Genomic DNA, 19,281 nt, shown 5'->3' with positions numbered 1-19,281 from the left:
ATTACCTCTCATTTCATACAATATTCTTTATGGAGATAAAAATATTACTTTCCCTGCTGCCTAGTGACTCTTTAAAAGTACTATTCAATATGCTGTCAACTCTGATCTCACTAAGTCTGGAAGCCTTCCTCAGATCTGCCTCCTGCATTTCTACCAATTCCAGCACTACCACAACCACCTAGCTCAACAGAACAAGGAACAAATACTCAGTTTTTAGCCTTTGAGAAATGGTTAATTCATGCAAGAACACAAAATCACTTAGTCAGGAAGGGAAAATTTTCAAATTGCATTGATGATTCGACATACAGAACAAGAAAGAATGGTTTTCCTACAACACTGTCTAAATAGAATAGGCAAAGAAAGTAAGCCTCTACCCCCTGCAAAATATATAAATGTAAGAAAAATCCACTTGGAAAATTATATGGCATCTTTGTTCTAGAGAAGACTACCAGATGTTTAAGTTTTCAGAACAGAAATAAAAATTAAGACAGTTTCCAGCAGAAGGTACTAGATTTCACAGGTACAGGGGAAGAGGGGCTGGAAATAGAGCTCAGCGGCTAAAACCACTTGTGCTCTTGCAAAGGACCAGGGCTGGGTTCCAAGCACCACCCAGCTTAAATTATTCACAACTCCAGCTCCATCAATGCACCCAACACCCTCTTCTAACCTCTGCAGTCACCAGGTATGCATATGGTGCACATTCATATGTGCAGGCAAAACACTCATACACACAAAATAAGATAAAAAAGAAGAACTGAGGAGGGATAGTTTAAATGTAAAAGGTTCACAGTGCCTTTAAATCCTGCCATCCTCAATTCTAGATTGGTAAGGTCACTAAGAAATGAATTTTTCCCCCTTTTGGGAAGCTCAGTGGATTCAATCCTCAGTTCTACCAAAAAGTCTTAAAATATAATCAAAATACAGCTAAAACAGAACAAACCATGCTCCTCTCCCACGGAATTTGCACTACTAACTAGGTCACTTTTACAAGGTACCAACCACAAAACGTCAAACCAAACCAAACAACATTCTACTCATGAAACTATGTCCTGCCACCATATAGTGAATCTTGATTAAGGGTGACCTGTACCTAGAATTATGCTATAGTGACCGGAGAAGCAGCAACAAAATTAAAGAGGTAATCACACAGCTTATCTCTTACAACCTCTAGTGTTCTTATCTTCCTTCCCTCCCTTCCTCCCTTTTCTTGTTTCCTGGCTAGTCATGCACTCTTAGAATCAATCTTCCTATTCCTACCTCCCAAACAGCTAAAGCAAGCCCAAGTATGACAGACAGTCTCCCAAATTTTCTGACTTTAAATTGGAAATTAAGTGTTCACCTACATAATAAATAGTTTATCATAGTACTTTCATTATTTTTTTGAGAATTTCATACATGAATACAATATATTTTGATCATATTCATTTCCCACCGCATCCCAATTTTCTCTCTCTCTCTCTCTCTCTCTCTCTCTAACACACACACACACACACACACCCTATTGATCACAAGCTGTGCTGCTCAATTACTCTGAGGTATGAGGCCATTCACCAGTGCATGGTTGACCAACCAGAGGCCACTTAAGAAACTGACTGCCTCCCAAGAAGCCATCAGCTGTGAAGAGTTCCTCAGCTAGAGGTGGGGGCTTATAGGTCCCAGCCCCTGAGTTGTTGATTTTTAAAACTGTAAGATTAAGAATTTTGTTTGTTCTGTAGTTACATAATTTTGGCAATGAACATAATGGTACAAGTCAGGCAGTGGTGGTGCCAAAACTTTAATTTCAGCACTTGGGATTAAATTTGAATTCACTCTGACTTTAAGGCCAGCCTGGCCTACAAGAGCTAGTTCCGAGACAGTCTCCAAAGATACAGAAAAACTCTGTCTCAAAAGACCAAAAAGAAAAGAAAAAAAGAATATAATGGTACAAACTATGACATTCTGTATTTGTGCGAGAAGTTGAACTTCCAACGTAAGGCACAGAACACTCAGAATCAGACTTTCCATGAGACAGTGACAATGTGTCACAAGGGGAACCAACAGCAAATTGAAGGATTAACTCGCTGGGCCTTCCCAAGAAACGAACCAGCCTGGGTTCCTCTCTTCTTCCTTTTAACTTAACTATCATCAATGCTTAAAAAAAATGAAAGCACCAAGGAATTATACATCATACATACATATTATACATACATACATACCTAACAATTCCTTTGTCACAACTTAATTTCTAATTTATAAAAATTTATCCTGGAACTGTCAAGTAGGAAACAGTGATGAGAATTTAGTAATATTTTTTTAAAGGTTCTTCCTTACTATATGTGAAAAAATATTTGTCATTAGGAACAAATAATGACATGAATTACCAGTGACCATTACTTCTGCCTTAGAAAAGCAGAGGCTAATGAATGTCCAATCAGGCATTCCTGCAGCAGCATCTCTTGTCTGAATATCTGCAGAGGTTCCAGGGCCCTATGGGTGGGGCACGGGAGAGTCTATACTGGTAAGAAATGTAAGCGATAAATTACAATGACCCATGGAAACAACAAGAGGAGAGAGATAGTGCTGGTGCGCTATTCTGACCACATTTAGTTCTTTATTGGGGAAGAAAGGGAGCATGTGCCCTGCAAGCATTTGGAGATAAAAGCACAGGAGAGAAAGTCAGCTCCAGGATCAAACTCAGGACCTCAGGTCCTTAGACTTGACAGTAATATGCTCACACCTTGCTCCGGCTCGCTAATCATTAGTAACAACTGAGTAATGCTCATGTATATTAAACGAGGAATATAGTACATGTCTGGACCACGACAGTGACCAATTGTTTATCATTCTGTTACAGGTAAAGTTTCAACGGTCCCAGTGGGGAAAGCTCAAAACCAGTTGAGAAAAATGAGGCAGGTGTCAAAGAACAAAGCATCACGACAAGGAAAAGAGACCAAAGGGAAGCCAGAGAGCTAAGAGGAAGACTGGTCATAGTCACAGGGCTAATCCCAAAGTTCCAAGCATGGACAAAAGGAAAAGGGCACAGTAACATCCGACCTATCAGTCATCCCAGACAGGCTGATTACTAAATCGGACAGACATTCTCACTACCAAGTGCCAGCGTCAGCGGCAAAGGTCACACACACCTCTAATTTTCCGTGCTATGAAACCTATTCCAGGACGCTAAAATATCACCACACAAGTCTATTTGCTTTTTCTATTTGTTTCAACCTTCAAAACATGAGCATAAGAATTTATGTCCTTGAGTGCAATGGTGAGTGGTTTTTATTCAAGCCAATTTAATACAATGAAGAAGCTATTAAAACACACCTAAGATCATGTCAAGTCAGTCTTCCTAATTAGCTCTTCTATGGGAGAAACGATTAGCCTAACTTGGTCTCCTGCCAAGGATATACAGTACACTAAGAACATCCAACATTTTATGAAAGACCTGAGTATGTTTCATTAAAAAGCATTAAAACCTGTGCTGCAACTTAAAATGCTGGCAAATGGAGGCAGCTTCTCGGCAGGAACACAGAAAAAATCTTAGTGTCAAAACTGACTGCAGTTCCAATGTCCACAAATAAAACAGTAAGTCACACGGAAGGCTGTAGACGGATCCCCTCCCCCATTTTCTTTTATTTTTTGAGGCAGAGTGTTGCCATGTAACTCAGGTCTGAACTCACAGTCCTTGTGTCTCAGCTTCCTTCCTAGTACGTGGATTACAGGCGTTATGTCACACTGGGCTCTGTGATTTATAATTTAAGCCACTAATTTAATTTTAACTCCAACTTCCAAAACTCATGTCAATATTTCTCATCACTGAATACTTAGGAAATAAATGCTTGTATCATATTTTATGACCTGAAGGGACAACAGACTCAATGGCTCTTACAACGAAGACAGAGAATTTCGGTTTTCATGGATACCGAATAAAATGCAGTAATGCACTAAGATTTCTGGAATGTTTATATTAAACAGCTAGGGTTTTTTTTCTTTTTTAAGGCTACTACTAACTAAAAGGCACACTACGCCATAAACTGTTTTGAAAACACAGTAGCAAAGGAGTTACTTATCACCGAGTTCATGGTGTAAAAAGCCATGGAGATTCTGATGCCAAAACCTAGTCATCTATTTAGCACAAAAATACCTGACTGATCAACTCATTTCTTACAGTGTTTTCCTTCAAAGCAGTGAAAATACATACCGGAGTATAACATTTCTAAATTTACACCTAGAAATAAATGTGCTGAGTTTGTTTGAAACTGCATATGACCCGAAGTGCAAATCCACAGGCACAAGGAACAAGCCCTAAACTGTTTTCCGACGGGAGTCCCCTTTCCCAACAGACATCTGACAAGTCTCTCTAAAGCCACCTGAGGGCTTATTGCTGGCTATGTCACAAATGTAAGGGGAAATAGGATAATACTGATGAATCCAATCTAAACTGTATTGGGAGGTAGGAGGGCATACTTAACTGTCCCAGAACTTCAATCTTAAAACTGCTACATAAATACCAAACCATCAGACAACTTCAAAGCCCCGCCTTCCAACAGCGGGATCCAACAGTACTGTCCTAAAAAACACTGCCCTTGACACTATCAGAGTCACGTGTTTGATACAACCTAACTATCTCTGACCCGAGTCACGTCACAAAGTTGAGCGACTGAGAGCTATAATAATATTTTCCTTAAGGTAGCCTATGTGTGTTTTCAATAAGTACAATCTATTTGCTATAATTACCACTATACAGCATACACATCAGTTACAGTGAGCACTGCATCCTCTACGCTTCCCTACCCTACTACTTACCAGAGAAATGCAGAAAAGCCACCTCTGAAGATAACTAGTCATTCACCCACATCCTGCAAACACAAATTAGCCCAAGAGCCACTCTCACAGGAAAATCAGAAACCTCGTCCTGACCCAGGCGCTTCACTGGCTAGCCTGAAAGCCTGTATCTTAGACTCATCTGTGTCTAAAGAATACAATTAAGCTGGTTCTTGAGATAGACTAAAACTAATAGCACTTATATGAATTAACTCGTGTTCAGTTGATAGTCTCCTGGGAAGTGAAGTTGGGTTATGAGTAAGTCTTGCCTCTGCCTCTAGGTTAGCAACATACAAAGGACTTCACCTCAACACCAGGCTTGGATTATGAAGAAACAGAGAGGTCTTGAACTTGCAGTATCAGCTTTAGTTGTGAACTACAACACTGATGATCCTGCTTTACTACTTTATCCTAGACAACCTGAGAAAGTACCGCTCACAAGTCACGGGCCCTCTTGCTTTAGTGTAGAAGAATGACAGTTTCCAGACAGTAGATATTAACAAAAGATCAGTGCAGGATGTGATCTCTCAGAAAAGGGAAATGAGGGGTCCCATGAGAAGCCTGGGAAGAGTTCCCAGGCCACAGTACAGGGGGGAGAATTAAACTTAGGCAGTTTAATGTGCATCACCAGGCAGGGAGGGTCCGCTGCAGCTCTTTACAAGACATCTAGTGACACCAAAGGGAGAGGAGGGGGCACCTTCCTTTGATCTTTCTGTCCAGAAGCTCTCCCATCTTGAGTCTGCTTCGAAAGAAGCTCTGTGACTGCCCCCTCTTACACTTATCACAGCTACAGCATCTGACCTACTATGCCGGGCCACAAAGGTGACCTCCTGCCCCGGTCTTCCATCTTCCCAGATCCCAATGCTCCCCTCATCTCTACAGGTACACTGGGAAAGCCTCTTTGATCTGCCATCTAGGCAAACGCATGAAATGCCTTGGGGCAATCGCTTCTATTAAAGTAAATTTTCAGGTTAAAGAAGAAACTAAAAGAAAAAAAATAAGAAAAGAAGGGAAGAGAGGAAAGCCAGAGTTGGAAATTCCGGGAGACCATGAAGGTTTGTGTGCTGGTAGAGTACAGAAGCCATGGTGCAGGCTGAGTGGAAGGCCAATGGTATGGCTGTGAAGAACTAGGGAAACACTCAAGACACAGGTGGAAAGTCTTAGCCACGGTGCCTGCAGCCACTGGAAACTTGTAATAACAGGACACGAGAGAGAACTCTGAGAGAAGTAACAAATACTGCCTTGGCTGCAGAGCAGAATCAGCCATACACTAAAAGCTACAGAAATCTCCTCTACAAAATCAAAAGCCACCTCAAAAGGATCAAATTGTTTCTAGGTAACCTGAACATGTCCCAAAATGCAGCTTAAGAGTATTTACAAAAGCATGGAAACACACAAAACGTAACAGAACACAATTCATAATGCCTGGCTTCCAATTAAAAATCACCTGGGTAATTTGTATAGAGGTAAGAAAGTCTTGGCCATAATAAACGGAAATGTAAATCAATAAAAGTAACTCAGAAATGACAGGGATGGCAGGATTTACTAAACAAGAATATCAAAAGACTTACAACAAAGTTCTATTTCCTCAAAAAAATATATCTTAAGGATGTAAACAGCGCATAATTTATTGAGCATCCAAACTGAACTTCTAGAACTGGCGGCGCGGCACACTGACTGTGCCTGAACAGAGAATACAGTACAGAAATAGAGATGACTGAAGAGGAGAGCAAGTCTGGCTCTAGCCGAGTTCACACAGCCTAATATACGTGAGTTTCTGAAGGGGAGGGGAAAGAGCACAGGAAAACAACTGGAAGTACAATGGCCCAAATGTGCAAATAGAATCATAACTATAAATCCATAGATCCAAGAAGTCCAACAAACCCCAAGGGTTTTAGTCAATATGATCTTCAGACAAGCTTTGTTTATTAAAATACATATAAAATATCACTACAGTCAGCTTTGCTTCATTGTGAAAAATCTGTCAGAGAAACAAACTCAAAGATGATAGGATTATCTTGGCTCAGGGGTTCAGAGGTTTATAGCCATGATCAGCTGATTCCATTCCTTCTGGGTCTCGTGAAACAGAACATCAAGGTGCAGGCACAGGGGGACAAAGCTATGGACAACATAGTGGCCATGGATAGAGGGAAGAGGGAAGAGTCAGGAACAAGGTCACAATTCAAGGCGCACACTAACCCCACCCCATCCCACCCTCCCACCCCGTCCACTCACCCCAATGAGCTTGACCTTAGTTCCCACCAGCTCCTAATACCTCCATCAAATCTGAAACCATCAATGGATTAACGAATTAACTAGTCATCTAGTCATGATCTAATCACTCCCCAGAAGCTGCACCTTTAAACACAGTTCTGGGTACTAAGTCCTCAACACATAGGCTGTGGGAGAACATTTCAAACCTGATCCACAAGATGCAACAGCAAGGGCCATTATAATCAAATCACTTAAAATCTAGTGGAAAACCATAAAGGCCACCAACAAGAGAAAGATATGCAATACACATAGTGGAACAAAAATACAAATCATAGCAGAAACCATGGAGCCAAAATTGTCAAAGCTCTGACAAAAAGCATTAATGTGGACTTCTATATTCTGCAAAAATATTTTCAAGCATCAAGGCAAATAAGTGCTTTTACAGGCATACAAAAATGAAAAGAATTCAGACCAGATTTTTCAGTATAAATAATGATATATAAATCTTACAGGATGAAAGAAAAAGAAAAATCTGCATAAACACAAAGGAGTCAGAAACACCAAAATGGTAAAATACACAAGTAAAACATAAAAGGCTTAAAGAATGTTTGCATTTCCTTAAAAGATAATTGGTTAGTTAAAGCAAAATAATAATGTACTGCAGATGTATAACAATTGTAACAAAATTTATGATACATGTTATATACCATAACTCATAAAGAAACCACATTCACATGCACATAGGGCTGCTAGCGTCTCATCCAATGGGAAAAAAAAAAGACCTGCTTTCAGCCTAAAAGCAGAAAAAGTGAAAGAACAGATGGAACAAAGAAACCAAAGGCAACTCGGAGATTTAAAGCCAATGATATCAAGAATTACACAAAACGTAAACCCTTAAAACATTCCATTTACAAAGGAGATTATAAAATTAGATGCAAGATTCAACTACATACTGCCTACAAGAAATTTTTAATAGCTGAAGTGTTAACGGGTAAAGTACTTACTGAGAACGCAAGAATACCTGAGTTTGAATCCTAGTACCCACATAAAAGTTGGGTGTAGCCACAAACATCTGAATTGCCCAGCACTGGTAAGGAAGACAGGCAGAGCCCCAGGGCTCACTGGTTAGACAGTCTAACAGAACATAAACCTACAAATTCAGTGAGACAGCCCGTGATATGTAATCTTGGTTGTCAACCTGACCACATCTGGAATCAACTAAAACCCAAGCAGCACAACCGTGAGGAGCTTTTCTTGATTGAATCATTTGTGAAAGAAGACCCACCCTAAATCTGGGCCACACCCTCTGTGGCAGCCCACATAAAAGGACATGAAGAAGGAAGCTTCTACTTCATGCCTGCTTGCTCTCACTCTACTGTCAAGTTTCTCAATCCCGCTGCAGAGGCATTCCTGCGATGGGATTAGAATCCACTGTTTTAGGATCCCAACATATCCTGAAGACCAGCTAAGACATCTCGCCTCGTGACCAACTATGGGACTCTTGTCTTTTCCATCAGGAGACAGACATTGTTGGACTAGCCAGACCACAGCCTGTAAGTCACTCTAATAAATACATAGATATTTATGTACTTAAATACATAGATATATATGTACTATATATGTGTGTGTATCATTACATATAATACACATACACGCACATGCACACACACATTCTATCAGTTCTGTTCCTCTAGAGAACCCTGACTGCTATAAACCCTGACTCTAAAACTAAGGTGAAGGCACAGGAAGATGGTTCAAGCAAGAAGACTAGAGTTGAGCTCACCAGAACCCGTGGAAATCCTGGATAGACATGTTGAACGATCTATGATTCCAGCCTTCAAAGGTGAAAAGATGGGGGAGCCTTAGTGCAGGCTGGTGAAACTAGCTGGGTATGTGAGCTCTAGGACTAAGAGAACTGCTCCAAAGAAGCAACAGACAGTAGAAGGCAATCGAAGATTCTTGACATTAACCCTGGACACCCACATGAACATGCACACAGCCTGCATGCACACCCACACACATGCAAATATAAATGCACACAGGCACACACAGCACATACTCAGACATAGGAAAGAAAGAATAAAACAAATGCTGAGAAGAAAATGACAGATGTCCCATCATCACCCTCTGGCCTCCATTAACAAGACAGGGAACCAAACCATACTGACACCCGTCAAAAGAAAAGCATCTACATTAACATCACACAAAGCAGGCATCTGGCTTAGACCATTTTAAGTCACTATAACAAAACACCTGCGATTAAGTAAAGGGAAATTTACTTCCATAAAGCTGTGAAGCCAGCATGGTGAGAGAAGTGGCAGGAAGAAACTACCTCCCAATACTGTGCCCTCGGAATTGAGTCTCCTACATACACTGTCTCAGATAGTAACAAGGATATTAACAAGGATGAAGTAAGCTAACTCGTCCCAAAGAGGCTGTGAAGACATCATGATCCTTAAACATTTGCATACCTCACCACAGTGCCTCAAAAGAGATGAAGCAAAAGACTGAACTGAAAGGACAAACAATAATCCACAGAATTCAAAATACAGGACAAATTAAGCAGAAAGAAAAAAACAAGACCAACAGCATCCAACCAGATATGTATAGCACATATCACCCTACAACAGCAGAATAAACTTTTTCACACTCACTTGGAACACCAAGACAGTTTACCATTTTTTTTTTAAATAGACTCTCATCTATATATTTTGAGACAGAGTTTCACTGTGTTGCCCATGCTGGCCTTAAATTCATCTTAAGCAATTCTCAAGTGTAAGTATCCTGAATATATGGGACTACAGACATGCACTAACATACTAGACTTTAAGTATATTTTTAATTGACAAATGCAACTATATATTTATTGTGTAAAGCATGTTGTTCTAAAATATGTATGTACTGTACAATGGCTAAATCAAGCTAACAAACCACACACCATACTTCACGGACTTATTTTCTATTATGATATACTTGGTTTATTCACAAATTTTCAAGAAAACACCACCACTATGATGACTGGAATGGTTAGTACTGTCAGTTTGACACGGCTGAGAATCACCCTGGAGACAGGGCATGCAGATGAGGGGTCATCTAGACAGGATTAGCCTCTGCTGGTGAAGTACTATCTAGATCAAGTCAGTTTCCTAGCCGCCTATGAGGAATTCTCTAGATCAGGTTCCTAACTATGAGTGTTACTATTCCTTGAGGAATCCTGCACAGAATAAAAAAGAGAAGGTACTATCAGGAACTCACCAAGGCCAGCTGGCCTGGGTCTGAAAAAGCATGGGATAAATTTGGACTAGCTGAACATAGCAGACAATGAGGAAGAATGGGAACTCAAGAACAATCGCAGTGGGTTTTTGATCCTACTGCACCTACTGGCTTTGGGGGAGCCTAGGCAGTTTGGATGCTCACCTTAGGAGACCTGGATAGAGGTGGGCGGTCCTTGGACTTCCCACAGGTCAGGGAACCCTGATTGCTCTTTGAGCAGATGAGGGAGGGTGACTTGATCGGGGGAGGGGGAGGGAAATGGGAGGCGGTGGCGGGGAGGAGGCAGAAATCCTTAATAAATAAATAAATTTTAAAAAAAAGAGAGAAGGTAAGCTGCGCACCAGCACCATTTCCTGGCTATGGATGCCATATGACCAGCTGCCTCCAGCTCCTACCACCAGAGCTTCCCTGCCATGACTGACTACCTCAGGCTGTGAGCCAACAGTCTTGAGTAGCTCTTCTCACAGCAACAGAAAAAGTAACTGATGTAGTTACCATGCTGTAAATAAAAATCTGAACTTATTCTTCCAATTTATGTAAATGTTTGTATTCTTTAAATATATCCCCATCTCTTTTCCCTCAAATTCCAATCCCTGGTAACCACCAATCCACTCTCTGCTTTGCCTAAGTCCAAGTTCCTTAGATTCCACACATAAGTGAGATCATGAAGTACTTGCTTTCTGTGCTTGGCTTATCCCACTTAACATAATTTCTCTAGGTTCTTTTCATGGCAAAGGAGCATTCAATTGTGCATGTGTGACAATTGTGCATGTGTGACAAATTTTCTTTATTCATCTATCCATGGACCCTAAGGCTGACTGTGTATTTTGGCTGTTGTAAATAATTCTACAATCAACAGGATGGTGCAGACATTTCTTGACATACTGACTTCATTTTCTAGGAACCTTGCACCAGTAGTGGAACTAGACAAGGCAAGTCTAGTGTTTATTTTTTGATGAACCTCCATCCCATTTTCCATACTAACTATATTAAATTACATTCCTATCACGAATGTAAAAGGTTTCCCTTCTCCACATTTTTCCAACGCTTATTGTTTTCAAACTCTCTGGTAACACCCATTCTAAGTTATGAAGGATAACATCTCATTCTGTATTCCCCTGGCAATTAGTAATACTGAGTGTTCTTGCTTATACAAGAATTGGCAATTTTCTTTTGAGAACTATCTTTTCAGATCATTTAAATCATATTATTTCTTTACTACTGAGTTGGATTCCTTAAACATCTTAGACATTAACCTCTTATCAGATACATGTTTTGCAAATATCTTCTCCCATTCTGTATGACAAGATTTGACTCAAATTTCTGGCTGAGGATGTACTCCGTTGGTAGCCTGCCTTGATCACAGGAAGCCCTAGGTTTATTTGATTCCTGTATAAGTCTGGGCTCGGAAGCATATTCTGCAACCTCTGGTGGAAACAGGAGGATCAGAAGTTCAAGGCTATTGTTATATTGGGTCATATAAGGAGCTTGATGCTGGCCCAGGCTACTTGAGACCCTGCCTCAAAAGAGTAAAGATTTGACTCATTTATTTCTGTTGTACTGAGACAGGGAAGCCAAGTGTAGAAGCAGAGAGATGAATGAAAAAAGAGCAGTAATCCAAGGAAGAGATGAAAGTATCTTTAAATAGGGTGAGGATGTCAAGTGTTGAGTAACAGGCACAGTCTACAAATATTCTTAACATGACGCTAATGAGACATTCCTGACATATTAACTTGAAAGTAAAAGGCATAGAATCTTAAAAGATGGGGCTGTCACCATCTAAAAATGAAGAGGACAGATGCTGGGTTTGGGTGAGACAGAAGAGGTCAGACAATCTGTTTTAAAGATAATAATTGAAAAGTCTGTTAACACATCTTCCGCCAAAATGTCGATGCAGCTGAATTACGTAAGTCTACTGTTTAGAAAATGGGCTTGAACTAGAAAAAAACTTGTAGTTACAAGTTGTCAACATATAAGTCACCAGCTAAAAGAGAATTAAAAAAGCTCTCAAAACTAAGCGGTTAGGAAGAAAAGGGGCATCTAGCACCAGAAAGTAACCGGGTCCCAACAAACAAAGTCTACTAAGGAAGAAGTGATTCCTTTGTGATACATGAAGCTGGAAAACAAAAGACGACAACAGCATTTAGGAAGTGACATGTACTGGTGACTACTGTAGTTAAATTTTTAGTCTGCCTACAAAAGAGAGCAGGTTTATGGTACAAGGGCTAGCTGGATGGTGTCCTTCATCGGGGCTTGGTGAGAAAATATGTTCACAAAGAATCGGACAGAATGTGGGGGGTGTGATTACGACAGAACGACAGAAAGCGTCTAGAACCATGTTCTGAGCTAGAGGAAGGTAGGATCAAATGCACAAGTGACCCATCAGGAGCACTAATAATGTAGGTTCTTTTTGTTTGCTTGTTTTTTTGGGGGTTTTGGTTTGGTTTTTAGGTGTAACAGTCCTGGCTGTTCTAAAACCCATTTTGTAGACCATGCTGGCCGTGAAATCACTGAGCTCCACCTGCCTCTTGCCTCCAGAGTGCTGGGATTAAAAGTCTGCACCAATGCCAGGCTACTGACAATGTAGAAAGGCCAGGGGCATTAAGTACAGGTATTTGTGGGTACAAAGAAAATATTTTGAACCCTATCAATTCTTCTATAAGTATGCTCTTCTGAAGTGGTCTTTCACGAGAAAAGTATTTGAATATTATCATCTCAATTTTACTAAATGCTAAAAACAAACAAGCAAAAAATATTAGAAAGTTTAATGGGATGAGATATAGACATCCTGGAATTATTCTAATTGAGATAACTACTTCAAGTGATGACTGCACAGCACTGGTCATTCTATTCAATATGCAGTAAGTGATGTCAACACCATTTCTAAATTTCCTGTTTTCCCATTAACCCAAAGTCCTCTGGACAGTAGCTGCTGCTCTATTTTCCTACATATGTATCTGCATGCTTTCAAGTATTTGGCAAAAACCACCAAACTGCAAAAAGTAGTCTGGCCCTGGAATCAGTTCTTTGGTAGTTTTGAGAAAAGAATGATTAACAATTTCCATCAATGGAGACCACTGCATAATCTAGATGGAGCTACGTTGCTCGTTTACATGAGCACAACCTAACACAATTGTAAACTCACAGTGGTTTCATAAGTATGTGGTTGATACACATCATTTAAAATGCTTAGGTCCTATAGGAAATAGATCATTAAGTACATAATTCTAATGCCTGGGTAAGAACAGCAGCCTTCAGTATACTGTTTTATCAACCAGCAGCGACAAGTATGTGCTTGAGATTCCCACTTTACTTTTCATAAACAGCAAATTCTAATACCTAGAGTTCTGAGTCACTGCTAGGATAATTTTCATTTGAACTCCATATCCTCTCAGATTTTCATTGAAAATCAAGTATGTAATCTACAACTGCACCATCCTGAGCATATCTTGCCAGAAAACTAGGTATGCATTTTTAAGAATGAAGTTTGCAAGTGAAACTTCCCAGAGAAAGCTCTTCATAACTAGGGTGCTTATCTTGTAGCTATAACCAATGAGTCTAATGGTATCATACATTGTAATGAGTCGTTCTCTTTCCCGCCAGCCAGTTCCCAAATAATCTCACAAAAACTCAGTGACTAGCAAAGCTTGGCCTTAGCTTAGGCTTGTCTTTAACTAGCTCTTATAACTTAAATTAACCCATTTATATTCATCCTGCCACATACCCTCGTGCTTCCTCTATGCCTCCTCACCTCTCTCTCCCTCTCTCTCACACACACACACACACTCACACACACACACTCACACACACACACACAAACACACACATTCACACACACACACAAACACACACACGCCTAGATTCCTCCTCCTCTTTTCTCTCTCTGCCCAGAAGTCCCACCTATACCTCCTGCCTGGTTGGTCAGATTTCTATTACATCAATCAGAGCATTACACCTTCACATAATGTACAAATATCCCACAACAGCACATTATTATAAAGAATACACTCACTTCGTTTACCATGAAATATCTACAGGCTGAAACAAAAATCCAGAACCATGTTTCAAATGGGAATGTTTACAGACGAATCTTAAGAGATGGAACCCAAGTCTCAACACAAAAATTCATTACTGCTTCATGTGCACCTCAAGCACCAGCCTGAAGCGGATCTTAAGTTTCCAATGTGCTGGATTTGGAAAGTAACCCCATTCTGTAAGTGTTTATTGGCAGCAGCGGGTAAGCACTCGGAGTTTCTCCTGGAAGGAAGCTCATGGTTTTCAGAAGTTCTGACTAGGGTTCCTCAAACTGTATTAAATATTTGTGATTTTATTTTTTTAACCAGTACAGGGAGTCATATCATCCTTTATAAATGTGATGAGAACTACACAGCAAGTTTTACTAAATTCAGACATCTTGTGTGTGTGTATGTATGAATATGTTCATCAAGTCTAAAGAACTTCAGTAAGTGAAAAAGACTGGAGTATAAAACCAGCTGAGCTAAGAGAACAAAAACTATAGCATACAAATAAAAGAATTTACATGAAAAAAAACGGTTGTTTACTATATTTGCCATACGTGACTATTCATCAAAAGACATTATAATAAATCTCTGCACATAAATAAATGACTTAAAAAGTAAATGACAAAAACTATACACTATTCTAACTAAGTATAGAGAATATATACCATCTTGATTCAGGAAAGTCTTAACATGAATGCTATTTGTCTAAAGTGATAAAATTTATGTAAAATTAACATTTCTGTATAAGCAAAATACACCACAGCTGAGAGACAAATGCAGACTTAGAAAAAAGCAGAAATAAGAACAAATTATTTACCTTAATATTTAAAAACCCAAACAACAAAAAAGTATCAAATTATCCCAATAAACAATAACAAGTAAAAAGCAATAAACAATGTAAAGATTTCTAATGAAAAATTTAGGAAATATAATTTAACAACATGTCATTTCAAGCCTCTGAGTAGCAGCATTTAAACCTCAGCACTTCTAGCACTTGAGTTTCTGGCAATAGAGATTACTGTACCCTCTGGGGATAGAAACTGGCAAGTAACATGTATTCTTTGACCCAGATATCCCCCTAGTGAAAAAATGACATTAGTGGGTAAAGAGAGGCACATAAAGACTTATTCAAACATTGTTTATAATAACAAGAAAAGAAGCCTTAAAAGGAGGGGAGGTGTGGAGACAGAATTACTACCTACCACTGACAGAGTAAATTAGGATTTAGTAATTTAGTAATGCATAATTTGAACCACTACACAGTCATTGTAGTGCCGAATTTCAGTGTACTGACATGGAAAGAGGTTTATAATACTAAATAAAAAACAAGCTGCAGAATAATATATAGTAAGATGTAGAAATATTTGCTTTAAGGAAAAAATAACCTATACAGTAGTAAACTGTAATATTGGGAGCTTTAGGAATTTCTATTTAAATAATTTCCTAAGACACCAGCGAATATACTGTATTTTTAATATGCCTATTGCTTTATTAGAGATTTCACCATCAAGATATTGTTGACTTTAGCCAAGTCACATTACAGTCATTAACAGACATTACCATCCTTTGAAATCTTCTACAGCAAGAAAAACAAACAATAAAACTACTTTTAAGGGCAAAATGTTCATTAGCAAAATGAAAAAAAAAAAACAAAATGCTTTTTAATGTTGCAGTTTTACAATTACAGCAAACAACCAAAGATTTTCTTCTCCAACAGCAGAAACAAGCTATTTCAGTCCATTTCATTGAGTAATATAATTATGTTCATTGCATGGATATAAACAAGGGGCGAGACATTAAGCCAATCCCTTTGTGCCAGAAATTGAGTTTTCTCAGAATGATATTCATTCTCAGCAATACATGCATTGCTAATACAATTTATAAATGCTATTCAAACAGCTCCATTGTAGTACAGTATCACTAGAAAGTCTGAAATTGCCTGGTGTAATTACAGGAGTCCTCAACTAGGAATCAAACATACCTGAGTTCCAATTCTGACTCTGCCACTTACTAGCAGTACAGTCTTGGGTAAATTATATAATTTAAGGATTATCCTGTATCTGAAAGATAGATATCTCTGTTCTTGGGAGACTAAATAAGAACATCACAGAGGAAAGTTGTATAGTGACAGCCTGACCCTTTTGTCTGTCTTTGCTAAGGAGCCAGAATAATGTGCACTGTCTCTTCAGTACTGCCTTTAAAACATACTCAGTCTGTGGGAGTGGGAAGGAGGCAAAGTGAGGGCATCTACAGTTACTCTTCAAGGCTGAAGAAGAACATCAGAGGCCAGGAGTTCAGGTCCAGCCTGGACAACCCATAGACAGACGCCTGTGTCGTTTAAAAATAAAAAGAGGAAAAAAATCCAAACAGAAGATTAATGAGCTGACATAAAAGCATATATTTTCTCTCTGTGTCATGTCCACATCTCCAGATACTCAGGTGTTTCACACCTGAGAGCTGTCCTTTTTCTTTTTCTAAAACAGAGTAGTGCAGCGTAGCAGCACAGCATAGTCTTGAACCTACCATCCTCTGGCATCAGCTTTTAGAGCGCTGGAATTACAGGCCTGCCTGACCCCCATGGTCAGTCAGCCCTGGATTATTTCTCCGAATTACTTATTCTGGTAGATATTTGCTGTCTCCTGCATAGCAATCTATTTTGATGCACACTTTTTATTCCTGGCAGAGGATTTTTCTGTCATACATGGAGATCATGAGGAAGCACAGTGCTCCACCTGTGGCATTCTACAACTCCAGGTAATCCAGATGGCATATAGAAACAACAGGCAAGCGCGGCAGAAAGAACGTTAGGCAAGGAGGAAAATCTGCAGCATTTCTAAGAAAGGACAGATAGAGAGTTCCAAGTAACAATACAAAAAAGAATAAATACAAATTCTGGTTTGAACTAACTTTTAACTTATTGTAAGATGAGTCACTTTTCTTCCTGTAAAACTGGATCGTGACTGAGGCCAGACTTTGACTGTAAATGCTGTGGGGATGGAGCCATAGGAAATGCAAACATAAAAGGTTTAACCTTTAATGTGTAAAGTGAATAATTTTCAGCATACAGAACCTTTTTTAATTAGAGTAAATAAATTCAATAGCTCTTCACATTTCATTCTGGAAGCTTCGGCTCCTCTTTCAAACTTAGCTGTACATCAACCAAATGTATTTAACGTTCTCTGATAACACTATTCTTTAAAGGCTTTTGTAAAATCTACTAAAACTTGCAAATAGCGACTACCTCTAAAATTTAAATTATTTTCTGGTGCTTTTATTAAAAATTAATTCACACTCCCACTTACATCTAGCCGTTCCTCAAGGTAACTTTAAAACGCATTTAAGAAGCTGGCTAGGTGAAAGTGTATGCAAAAACCGCTTCCCATATTCAAATTACACCCCTTGAGCAGATTTTTAAGTGCCATGAACAGTTTTAAATCAAAACGCACCAGTCATTAAGTCTCCCTGTTTCCAGAGCACTTCCAAATTCCAAAGTTCTCCACTATCCGGAAACACGGGCTATCCGCGCTTTCATCCGCTATTGCACAACTTCACACTCCAGTTTAGTGTTTCAAGCATCTTTACCCGTTCCAGCACTGACAGAACGCTTTAAGACACCCATATGGTTGGCTTTCCCCCACTCTATTCCTTCCACAAGGTAAACGCTGCAATTCCGAACCTTCAACGATGCCCGCTCGTACAAGCAGTCCACCTACACTTACGACCTAACTCTGAAGCCCAAATCAAGCAGTATAGCGCCACTCATAAAGAACTTCAGTCCCCCAGACGCCTCGTAACGGTACCGTCCGATCTTTTTATCTGCTCCGCTGTCCCACAGGCCAGTCTACCTATACAGTCAGCTCTAAGGTCCCTTGCTGCTAGCTCAGGCATGCCACTCGCTACACAGTGAGCAGCTTTTCCTCCCCATCGTTCCCTGAGTCTCTGTCCATTACTGCCCATCTCCCTCGACGAACCTCCCGATGACCACCATCCCCACTCGATCCTGTGCCCAGGCGCCCCTCATTCAAATTCCAGTCCCCACCGCAGCACAGAGCGGGGGCTCTCCAGAACGCCTCGGAAGAGACGGGAGGATGAGCGTTCGTGTCCTCCAGCAGCACTAGCCCCGTGCAGACTTGGGTCCCCTCTCTCCGTGGAGGGCCGACGGGGCAGCCCTCTGGCCGGAGACCTCGCGCGTGCAGCTCGTCCCTGGTGGCGGGAGCTCGACGTGCCTGGGTCCCAGCTGCCGGGACTCTCCGAGACCCCTGCGGACGCCCACTTGCTATGCCCGGCCATGCCCACCCGCTCGACCAAGCGCCTCACCTAGCTTCGCCCGGGACTCCTCCAGCTTCTGGATCTGGTTCTCCAAGAAGAGCATCGCCACCGCGAAGGCCACCACCGCCAGCAGCTGCAACTTGGGCGGCATCATAATCCTGAGGAGCCCCATGAAACCCGCTGCTCGAGATCAAGACATACCGCGGGGGGCGGGGAGCGGGGCCCCGCGGGCGACGGAGGCGCCGGGAGGAGACCCCGACCCGGGAGCTGCGCGGACTGCCGCGCCGCAGCGATCCCCCTCCTCCGCTCCGGTCTTCCGCCCGCGGGAGCCAGCGCCGGCCGCCCGCTGCACGCTTCTCCTCAGCCCACCCGACGGCCCTGGCGCCCTGCTGCCGCCCGGCTCCGGGACCCCGCGGCCGCACGCCCTCTTCCCTCGCTTCCTCCCTTTCCCTCCTCGGTCGCTCGCGGCGGCGCGCTCCTCTCACAGCGCTGCGGCTGCGGCTGCGCCGCCTTCGGCCCGCCCCCTGCCCTCCCCCTCGGCCACCACGCGCACGCCTTGACGCACGCTGCCCGGCAACCAGAGGCTCCGCCCCCACCCTCCCGTACAGGGGCGTTCATTGGTCCGAAGAGCGGCCGCTGAGCGCCCTTTTGGTTCGATTTACGGTTGGGTTCCTTGACAGAGGACTCAAGCAAGGCG

General features: G+C 41.2%; 1 protein-coding gene across 2 annotated transcripts in view; it reads right to left on the bottom strand.

The window, feature by feature from the left end:
* Positions 1–19,100, bottom strand: part of Hs2st1 (heparan sulfate 2-O-sulfotransferase 1) — a 122,985-nt gene extending 103,885 nt beyond the window's left edge. For both annotated transcript variants that reach the window (XM_075981170.1, XM_075981171.1), the window contains exon 1: positions 18,633–19,100. In XM_075981170.1, the coding sequence (XP_075837285.1) occupies positions 18,633–18,756 (124 nt within the window). In that variant the 5' untranslated portion in view covers positions 18,757–19,100. The remainder of the gene's footprint in view (positions 1–18,632) is intronic.
* Between the last annotated feature and the right edge of the window lie 181 nt (positions 19,101–19,281).

The sequence above is a fragment of the Microtus pennsylvanicus genome, chromosome 7 (genome assembly GCF_037038515.1).
Source record: "Microtus pennsylvanicus isolate mMicPen1 chromosome 7, mMicPen1.hap1, whole genome shotgun sequence".
NCBI lineage: Eukaryota > Metazoa > Chordata > Mammalia > Rodentia > Cricetidae > Microtus > Microtus pennsylvanicus.
This window is presented reverse-complemented; position numbering and strand designations above follow the sequence as displayed.